The sequence below is a fragment of the Mytilus galloprovincialis genome, chromosome 6 (assembly GCF_965363235.1).
Source record: "Mytilus galloprovincialis chromosome 6, xbMytGall1.hap1.1, whole genome shotgun sequence".
Classification (NCBI taxonomy): domain Eukaryota; kingdom Metazoa; phylum Mollusca; class Bivalvia; order Mytilida; family Mytilidae; genus Mytilus; species Mytilus galloprovincialis.
This window is the reverse complement of record NC_134843.1, coordinates 90,987,951-90,999,201: the sequence shown is the minus strand read 5'-3', so window position 1 is coordinate 90,999,201 and position 11,251 is coordinate 90,987,951. Positions and strand designations below refer to the sequence as shown.

At 33.4% G+C, this 11,251-nt stretch overlaps 1 protein-coding gene across 1 annotated transcript in view; it reads right to left on the bottom strand.

Moving 5' to 3' along the window:
• Positions 1–9,836: 9,836 nt before the first annotated feature.
• Positions 9,837–11,251, bottom strand: part of LOC143080685 (SID1 transmembrane family member 1-like) — a 44,075-nt gene continuing 42,660 nt past the window's right edge. The window contains exon 23 of the mRNA XM_076256668.1: positions 9,837–11,011. Coding sequence (XP_076112783.1) covers positions 10,949–11,011 — 63 coding nt within the window. The 3' untranslated portion in view covers positions 9,837–10,948. The remainder of the gene's footprint in view (positions 11,012–11,251) is intronic.

Below are 11,251 nucleotides of genomic sequence, written 5' to 3'. Positions count from 1 at the left end.
AAAAACTTTAAAATATGAACCAATAAGATTACATTTTACAACTACCACCTCAATCAGACCAATCAAATTCGGTGTAATATTTTTAAGTTTGCCGCTTACTTCGTATAGCATCGGATATTTTGTTCATCAAGTCCCATAAACCCAAATACACTCGATAAAATTCCCGCGGTTTTTAAACTCTACAATGATTATTTTTCTATTTTGGCACTGTAGTTATTTTGACGGCAATTTTGGCGACTCTGATTAAAATATATTTATTCAAGACGGCAAAATAGCCTTTTTCTATAGAAATATAGAAAACGGTATTAATCTTATTTAAAAAAATATTATTTTTCAAACTTCTGGAATGTTTTTTCACCAAAATGCACCGAGATAATTTTTTCACTATAACATTTACCCTTCTGCAGCAGCGGCCATCTTCCAGCCTGGACAACAAGTGGCCTGATCGGTGTTATTTGTGTATTTTAAGTCCTCCATGATGTCAATTTGGTGTTATTCTTGGATTAAGTCCACCATGATGTCAGTTTAGTTTGGTGTTATTCGTGGATTTAGTCCACCATGATGTCAGTTTGGTGGTATTCGTGGATTTAGCCCATAATGATGTTTGTTTGGTGTTATTCGTGGATTTCGTCCCCCATGATGTCAGTTTGGTGTTATTCGTGAATTAAGTCAACCATGATGTCAGTTTGGTGCTATTCGTGGATTTAGTCCACCATGATTTCAGTTTGGTGTTATTCGTGAATTAAGTCCACAATGATTTCAGTTTGGTGTTATTAATTCGTGGATTAGTCCACAATGATGTTTGTTTGGTGTTATTCGTGGATTAAGTCCTCCATGATGTCAGTTTGGTGTTATTCGTGGATTAAGTCCACCATGATTTCAATTCATGGATTTAGTCCATAATGATCTTAATTCGGTATTATTCGTGGATTTAGTCCACAATGATGTCAGTTTTGTGTTATTGGAGTATTTAGTCCTTAATAATGTCATATGGTGTTATTGAAGGATTTAGTTATGTCAGTTTGGTGTTATTTTCTTGATTTAGTCGACAATGATTTCAGTTTGGTGTAATTCATGGTTTTAGTCCATATTGATGTCAGTTTGTTGTTATTCATGGATTTAGTCCATAATGAAGTCAGTTTGGTGTAATTCATGGTTTTAGTCCATAATGATGTCAGTTTGTTGTTATTCATGGATTTAGTCCATAATGAAGTCAGTTTGGTTTTATTTCTTGATTTAGTCGATCGACAATGATTTCAGTTTGGTCTAATTCATGGTTTTAGTCCATATTCATGTCAGTTTGTTGTTATTCATGGATTTAGTCCATAATGAAGTCAGTTAAGTGTTATTCGTGGATTTAGTCCTCCATGATGTCAGTTTGGTGTTATTCGTGGATTAAGTCCACCATGATTTTAATTCATGGATTTAGTCCATTATGATGTCAGTTTGGTGTTATTCGTGGATTTAGTCCACAATGATGTCAGTTTTGTGTTATCGGATTATTTAGTCCTGAATAATGTCATTTTGTGTTATTGAAGGATTTAGTCGACAATGATTTTAGTTTGGTGTAAGTCATGGTTTTAGTCCATATTGATGTCAGTTTGTTGTTATTCATGGATTTAGTCCATAATGAAGTCAGTTTGGTGTTATTCATGTTTAGTCGACAATGATTTCAGTTTGGTGTTATGCATGGATTTAGTCCATATTGATGCCAGTTTGTTGTTATTCGTGGATTTAGTCCACAATGATGTCAGTTTTGTGTTATTGGAGTATTTAGTCCATAATAATGTCATTTGGTGTTATTTAAGGATTTAGTTCTGTCAGTTTGGTGTTATTTGTGAATTTAGTCCATAATGATGTCCCTTTGGTGTTATTCGTGGATTTAGTCCACAATGATGTTTGTTTGGCGTTATTCGTGGATTTAGTCCATAATGATGCCAGCTTGTTGTTATTCATGGATATAGTCCATAAACTTAAAAGATGGAAAGAACACTTTCAAGAAGTCTTGAATAGACCTGAACCAGAAATAGCACTTAACATCAATTTAGACTATACAATTGAGGAAAGAGAGATAGATACTGGTCCAATCAGAAAAGAGGAAATTACAAAAGCCTTGAAAAGATTAAAAAATGGGAAGTCATGAGGCATAGATGGCATAACAGCGGAAATACTAAAAGCAGATACAATAACAACCACTAAGTATTTGCTAAAGCTCTACAATATGATATGGGTTGGAAACGAAATACCAAAGGAGTGGAGTAAAGGTCTAATTGTTAAAATTGTAAAGAAAGGAGGCCGGACATGTTGCGACAATTACAGAGGCATAACACTACTCTCCGAGCCAAGTGAGGTATTCACTAAGATAATCATCCAAAGAATACAAGAAGGAATAGATGAAGAGCTAAGACAAGAGCAAGCTGGCTTCAGAAGGGGGAAAAGCACTACTGAACAACTATTTGCTTTAAGAAACATCATAGAACAATGTTCTGAATGGAATGCTCCTTTATACATCAACTTTATAGACTTTGAAAAGGCGTTTGATTCCATACACAGGGAAAGCTTATGGTCCATCTTAAAAGCTTATCGCATCCCAGACAAACTCATCACAGTAATAAAACTCTTTTACGATTCATTTGAGTGTGCAGTCATAGCTGAAGGTATACAATCAGAATGGTTCAAAGTAAAAACAGGAGTAAAACAAGGATGCATGATGTCTGGCTTATTATTTCTGTTAGCCATTGACTATGTCATGAAGCAAACAATAAAAGACCATGAAACAGGAATTAGATGGAAATTAACCACCAAACTAGAGGACCTTGATTTTGCGGATGACCTAGCATTACTATCTTCCAAATTCCAACATATACAGTTAAAAACAAGTAAACTTCAAGAAAATGCCAGCAAAATAGGATTAAAGATAAACGCATCCAAAACAAAAGTAATGCGGATGAACACCACGAATAACAACCCAGTGAAGTTAAATAAGAAAGACCTAGAGGATGTCGATACCTTCACTTACCTAGGATGAATAGTTACAACAAAAGGTGGCTGTGACAATGATATGGACAACAGGTTCAAGAAAGCTAAAGGCTAATTCAGCAGGTTAAGAAAAATATGGAGATCATCGGTACTGTCATTTAAAACAAAGGCCAGATTATTTAATAGCTTAGTCATATCAGTCCTACTGTATGGATGTGAAACCTGGAAAACAACTGAACAAGACAAGAAGAAATTAAACACCTTTCAAAATAGATGTCTGAGACAGATATTGAAAATAAGATGGACCAATACAATTTCAAATGAAAACCTCCACATAAGAGCTGGAACAAAGAAGCTAAGCGATGATGTAATAGAACGGCGTTGGAGATGAATTGGCCATGTACTTAGGATGGATACCAACAGTATATGTTCAGTTGCACTGACATGGAAACCAGAGGGAAAAGGGAAAGTTGGACGTCCCAAAACCACCTGGAGACAGACTGTAGAGACAGAACGAACATCACTTGGATGGAACAGCTGGACTTCAGCAAGAACAGTAGCTAAAGACCGTGTGAGATTGAAACAATGTATCAGGGCCTTAAATGCCGACCGGCATGAAGAGGACAGGTGAGGTGAGGTGAGATAGTCCATAATAAAGTCAGTTTGGTGTTATTCGTGGATTTTGTCCTTCATGATGTCAGTTTGGTGTTATTCGTGGACGAAGTCCACCATGATTTCAATTCATGGATTTAGTCCATTATGATGTTAGTTCGGTGTTATTCGTGGATTTAGTCCATAATGAAGTCAGTTTGGTGTCATTCGTGGATTTAGTCCAAAATGATGTCAGTTTGGTGTCATTCGTGAATTTAGTCCACCATGATTTCAGTTTGGTGTTATTCGTGGATTTAGTCCACAACGATGTTTGTTTGGTGTTATTCGTAGATTAAGTCCTCCTTGATGTCAGTTTTGTGCTATTCGTAAATTAAGTCCACCACGATTTCAGTTTGGTGTTATGCATGGATTTAGTCCATAATGATGCCAGTTCGGTGTTATTCGTGGATTTAGTCCACAATGATGTCAGTTTTTTGTTATTTGTGAATTTAGTCCATAATAATGTCACTTTGGTGTTATTCGTGGATTTAGTCCGCAATGATGTTTGTTTGGTGTTATTGGTGGATTTAGTCCATAATGATGTTTGTTTGGTGTTTTTCGTGGATTTAGTCCACCATGATTTCAGTTTGGTGTTATTCGCGGATTTAGTCCATAATGATGCCAGTTTGGTGTCATTCGTGGATTTAGTCCATAATGATGTCAGTTTGATGTTAGGCACTGGCTACGGTTACATGGAAATGTAACAATAATAAAAATATTATTGTTACATTGGGGACTAAATGCCGGAATGCATGGTTGGATAAGGAACCGATTAATTACGAATGTAACAATAATTATTGAGGCTACGGTTACATTGCGTTATTGTTACATGAAAAACAGCAATGTTCGATGGGACTAGTAATATGTACTAAATAATAAAAGTTGAAGACATTATCTTATATTTACAATACATACAAGTATAACATACAAGTTTTTTTTTATTTTTTTATAGTACGTCCTCCATGGATTCTGAAATCGGACTCGGACATCTTTTAAACTGAGTTTTACTATGCGTAGTGTTGCGTGTTGTTTTTTTCTACATTGGCTAGAGGTATAGGGGAGGGTTGAGATCTCATAAACATGTTTAACCCCGCCGCAATTTTGCGCCTTTCTCAAGTCAGGAGCCTTTGCATGGCCTTTGTTAGTCTTGTATGATTTTTTAATGTTAGTTTCTTGTGTATAATTCGGAGTTTAGTATGACGTCCATTATCACTGAACTAGTATACATATTTGTTTAGGGGCCAGCTGAAGGACGCCTCCGACGGGTGCGGGAGTTTCTCGCTACATTGAAGACCCATTGGTGACCTTCGGCTGTTGTCTGCTCTATGTTCGGGTTGTTGTCGCTTTGACACATTCCCCATTTCCATTCTCAATTGTATACATATATACAGAAGTTCACAGTGTTAGTTCACAGTTAGTAAACTTTGATTTTGATGTATCAATTTTTGGTAAGTGCGTTTGTATGAAATTTGTGTCTTGATATTGTTTCAGTTTCGTTTCAAACGCATCCCATGCAAGTTTTAAATTTTTCACCCAAACAAAATTGGTAATAGGAATCTCTTCATCTTTTGTTCAAAGTATAATGACAGTAATACGAGTAGGTGTGCAGTTAAATACTTAAAAGTGAACAGTTTTCTCAGCCCGAGTTTTCAACAACAAACCATTGAACTCTATTTTTCGCCTTTGGCACTACAAATTTGAAGTAGTATCTTTGAGAACATCAAATCCATTAATACCTAAAACTATTTAAACACCATTTGTTAAATAATAATATAACAAGTATTATTTAGTAGACATGAATGAATTAAGCAACAAAACTATATAGAAGACTTAAGTTTAATAAATCTAGCGTACATTGCTGTTTTTCATGTAACAATAACGCAATGTAACTGTAGCCTCAATAATTATTGTTACATTCGTAATTAATCGGTTCCTTACCCAACTTTGCATTCCGGCATTTAGTCTCAAATGTAACAATAATATTTTTATTATTGTTACATTTCCATGTAACCGTAGCCAGTGCCTTGATGTTATTCCCGGATTTAGTCCATAATGATGTCAGTTTGTTGTTATTCATGGATTTAGTCCATTATGATGTCAGTTTGGTGCTATTCATGGATTTAGTCCATTATGATGTCAGTTTGGTGTTATTCATGAATTTAGTCCATAATGATGTCAGTTTGTTATTATTCATGGATTTAGTCCATAATGATGCCAGTTTGTTATTATTCGTGGATTTAGTCCATAATGAACTTAGTTTGGTGTTATTGAACAGTTGAAGGATTTAGTCCATAATGATGTCATGCAGTTTAGTGTTAACTATTGATTTTGTCCATAATGATGTCAGTTTAATGTTATTCATGGATTAAATCCAAAATGATGTCAGTTTGGTGTTATTCGTGGATTTAGTCCATTATGATGTCAGTTTGGTGCTATTCATGGATTTAGTCCATTATGATGTCAGTTTGGTGATAATCATGAATTTAGTCCATAATGATGTCAGTTTGTTATTATTCGTGGATTTAGTCCATAATGAAGTCAGTTTGGTGTTATTGAACAGTTGAAGGATTTAGTCCATAATGATGTCATGCAGTTTAGTGTTAAGTATTGATTTTGTCCATAATGATGTCAGTTTAATGTTATTCATGGACAAGGCCGTAACAAGGCATCTTATTTTAGTGAGGCAAAATAATTGAGCCGAGCGAAGCGAGGCGAAAATTTTTTCTGGAGGGTATGAAATGAATGGTGCAAAATCCTGCATTCTAGGCATTTTTAGAGAGTTTGATAATGTTTTGAATTTGGACACTTTTTATATAAATTTTTCATATTTTAAGACTTTTAATTACTAACAGCTAATTTTTAACAACTTTATTTAAATTTATATGTAAGATAATCATCCAAATATCACTGACTTGAGTCTGCTGCTAGAACATAGAACAAACATCGATTCAGTAGAGTTTGCCAAATTTTTCTATGGCCGGTTCAGTCAAATCGTTTCAGAATCATAATTTGGTCTACTGATATCCTTATCGCGATGAACATGGAGCATGGCAAGACCGCACAATCTCTCGCCACTCATGCATGCTCTTTTCCAAGTTTTCAGTCGTTTCAGGGCAGTCTGTGTTTCTAAAGGTAGCACATTATCATCAACACAATGATCAATGTCTTCTTCCAATTCCTTCTCCATCAGCAATTCGGTAGCAGCATCGGTAGTAACAGTTCTGTTTGCAAAAGGGAATTAAGCTTTCCTGTAAGCACCATCATACAGTCGCAGTTACAAAATATTAAACTCGCTTTTATGCTGACAAAGAGTAGACAAACTAGGAATAGAATGAGATAAGATACATGCATATGATTCTATCTATAGAGTAAGTATATATGATATAGGTACAGGGGAATTGGAATGGAGTTTTTGACGTTTACATGTAGTTCCGTAATTTCAAATTATTTCTGGAAATAGTTGGTGGTATTTTAGTTCCAGAATCTATAAATTTAGGGGTTAGAGGTTGGGGTGTCTGATTCCAAAACCCCGAATATAAAGAAACGAAATTCCGTAGTCTCGAATAAGTAAAGACAAAATCCTGTGTTAAAGGTTCTACCATTCCTCAATAATATCAAATTGGAATATGGAATATTCTTTCAATTTTTAAGGTTAAAGAAACATCATCATGGATAAAAGCTAATCCATGCATTCATGTTTCATATTATTTATATTTCATTTATCTATAAAGAGAGAGATTAAAGTTCGTGAAATGAATACGCAGACAGGATTGCCCCCTTCCGAAGACCAGTACTTGATTTGTCAGTCTACTTATCCTAATGAAGTTATATGCAATACTCAGACTCTGTTCACAAAAAACTAGTTTACTAGAATTATTCCTTCTTTACCTTCAGTGTCGCTTTTCCTTTTTCTGCAAGAGCCTATTTTTAACTAGAGATCCAGGATGATTATCGTTACTAGGTTAATGTAATCGAGAAACATCACCCGTTGAGATGCTGAGTTATATCCAGGAAGAATAGTTTAAAAGGAAGGATGACAAGTTATAGAAATTAAGGTTGAGACAGAACAACTAATGACTATTATATTTATATATATATGTATAAAAAAAAATCAGTGTCGAAATTTTAGTGAGGCAATTGCCTCACTTGCCTCAAGGGTAGTTACGGCCTTGATGGATTAAATCCAAAATGATGTCAGTTTGGTGTTATTCGTGGATTTAGTCCACAATGATGTCAGTTTATTGTCATTCATGCATTTAGTCCATAATGATGTCAGTTTGTTGTTATTCATGGATTTAGTCCATAATTATGTCAGTTTGACGTTATTTCTTGATTTAGTCGACAATGATTTCAGTTTGGTGTAATTCATGAATTTAGTCCATACTGATGTCAGTTTGTTGTTATTCATGGATTCAGTCCACAATGATGTTTGTTTGATGTTATTCATGGATTTAGTCCATAATGATGTCAGTTTGATGTAATTTATTGATTTTTGTTGTGTAATTGATAGTCCCTGTATGAAATTAAAATGGTCAAATTACTAGTGGAAAGATTTGGAAGAGTTGTTTGCCAATAATTCCATATCATGTTTTAGTTTTCTATAGTAGAATGATGGTTGGAAAAACATATATCTCCTTTTTTATATTTAGCATATCACATAGTTGCTTAGGATATAACCTTGTATGGTGGCTTTAAAAGGGTCGATGTTGTTATTCTTTTTAGGGTGCCACTTGTTGATAGTTTTTTTATGTGGGTCTTGCCTTATACCTGGTATAGTGTCATAAGTTACTAATGTTTAGACCAATTGATTGATGAGAGAGAGTTTCAAATTTAAACTGCATATTTTTCTTGATATGTTGATCATGACAGATGTCAATCTTAATTGGTTAACTAGGTTACTTGCACAGATGTAGATTTTGGGTACCTCTGGTCACCTTAGACATGGATATTTTGACTTTGGATATTGTAAGGTACAAATGTATCTATTCACACACTTAATAACAATGACTAGACTAGCAAACTAATGACATGCATACTACTATAACAGCTATTATGATATAACTTAAATATTTCAGTTCATTTGTGTATAGTTAAATTAACATGGAACCTAAATTTTAATGGACATAAATTTAGTGACCAACATGCCTACATTCTAATTTGTTAGGTGAGGCCATAAAAAATAATTGGAACAATTTCCAGTTGTACGAAAATAGAAATTGTGACTCGTTAAAGGCCATGTTTCATATCATACAGTTTGCAATAACTCTAAAAAAAAAATCAACTTTTTTTAATGGTCAGCAAATCCATGTTCTTGAAAACTGGTGCAACATTATCATGTTTTTAGCAAAGTGATGCATGTTTTGAGGTAAGTGGTTTCAGTTTGTTTCGAGCATTTTTTTTTTTTTTTTTTTTAAAGTTGGATGATTGATGCTACCTTTCATTTTGTATGATTTCACAAACCTGATCCATTGGTAAAATATTTTATTTAACAGCTACAAGCAAACAAGAAGTCTATAGAACACTTATATAAGAATTGCACTACTGTACACAAACTCTCTACAGGATATTGATAACTTGTTCCTTTCTGGTGGAATAAGTCTCTCATATTTTTACCCAAGGCGGTCATGTTTTTAGTTGAAACAAAAAATAAAACACAAACTTTATTCTAGATACTCTAAGGATCATTCAGCTTAAGTTTGGTTGGAATTGGTTCAGTAGTTCCAGAGGAGAAGATATTTGAAATTGTTTACACCCATGGACGACGACAGAATGGTGAGCTAACAAGATACAGGGTTTAATCTTAGTAGATACTGTGGATTCATTTATTTTCGTGGGTATCAATTTTCGTGGATTGATGAAAACTTGCATATTCGTGGATATTTGATTTCGTGGTTTTGCCAATCTCTGTATACAAAGCCTATTGAGAATATGTTATTCGTTAAACATTTGAATTCGTGGTTCACCTGTACCCACGAAACCCACGAAAATTGATATCCAACGAACAATAATGAATCCACAGTAGATTGACAAATACATTGAATGAGTTTGGATGGATTTTTTTAATTTTTCTATGGTATTCGGTTTGTTGTCACAATGGTGTATATCATACATCTCTTTTTTCAATTATACTTCTCCTGATATTTTCCCATATTCTTAAAAAGGATGACAGTTACCTGTTAAAATTATAAAATAGAATTAAAACATCATAAAATAGGACGTTTTTAATATTTAATGATATTATCACAATATAAACAAAGTATAATATATTAAAGAATTAAAGATATGAAAATAATTTCAACAATTTAAATACATTTAATGCTGAAAAATGAAAGACAAATATATAAAACATATTGGCATAACAACAATATAATCCCCAAAACTTATACTCTCAACATATTTAATATAAAGGCTTTAGAATGATCTATTTCTAAACAGATACAACTCATAGAAACAGCATGTATTGAATATAAATAAATACTGTGATACAGAAAATACAATCAGACTGAAATAATAAATTCATAGAGAACTAAAAAAATATTATGCTGTCATTTTATGATAAGTAAATGAAGACACACAACGGCACTGCTGTGAGGTTTATATCACTTTATATTTTTACATGTTGTTTCTAAAGGAAGTAAAGGCTCTACTACCCTGAATGAATCACCTGAAAACTTGAATTCAATCTATACAAGTCTTTATACAAAAAAAAAAACAGCAGCAAAAAGGTAAAAATTTCCTGAGCCACTATTCCCTTTTGGAAAAGAGTACAATCAATTGTAATTGTAAGTATTAAAGCTAATGTGTGTAACAATATGACATTATATTGACTGATAGGTATCAGATTCATGTAGTTTTGTAGGGAAATATGGAATGTTTAGTCTTTTTACAAGTATACAATGATTAGTATTTAGTATTACAACTGAAAGCATTACAAATTATTAAAACTGAATTAACAATTTAAATTGAAACTATCTTATGTATTTGGTTATCTTGAAACTATCTTGAAACTGTCTTGTTCATTCTGATTTTCAGAAAAATCATGGTTTATAGAATGAATTAAACTGGTATCACTATCAATGCAAAGCACAGATACTTCAAGGAGCCCATGCTACTACAAGAATATATAAATGCACTCTAAATGTCACAATACTATGCTAAACAAGCTAGCTTAAGTCAGCAACTGCCTTCATGTTTACACCTATTCACTTCTTTCTTCAGTTGTGTATGCCATGTGCTTATTTAAGGAATGTCACCATAGATATCTTTGGTCCCTATGGCATGTTTCAGAATGTCATCTTGGACTTCTTTTTTTAGCTAATCAGAAGACTGGAATCTTGTCTCTTCTGGTTGAAAATAGATCATCATCTAATGTCAAAAGTATCTGTAACAATATGCAAAGAAATTCAGTTAAAAAAATTATAAGAACTAAATTTTCTTCCTTAAATTTAATATGCAAGATTACTTTACGCTGATGATGTTTATGTATGTACAGTTAAAAATAATATGATAGAGTCTTATTGTTCAGCCTAAAATGAGTGTGTGTAGTATTTCTTTTCTAAATATTCACAAACCTTTTAGATGACAAGTATAAATACACAAATAAACATATGTCAGTTGTATA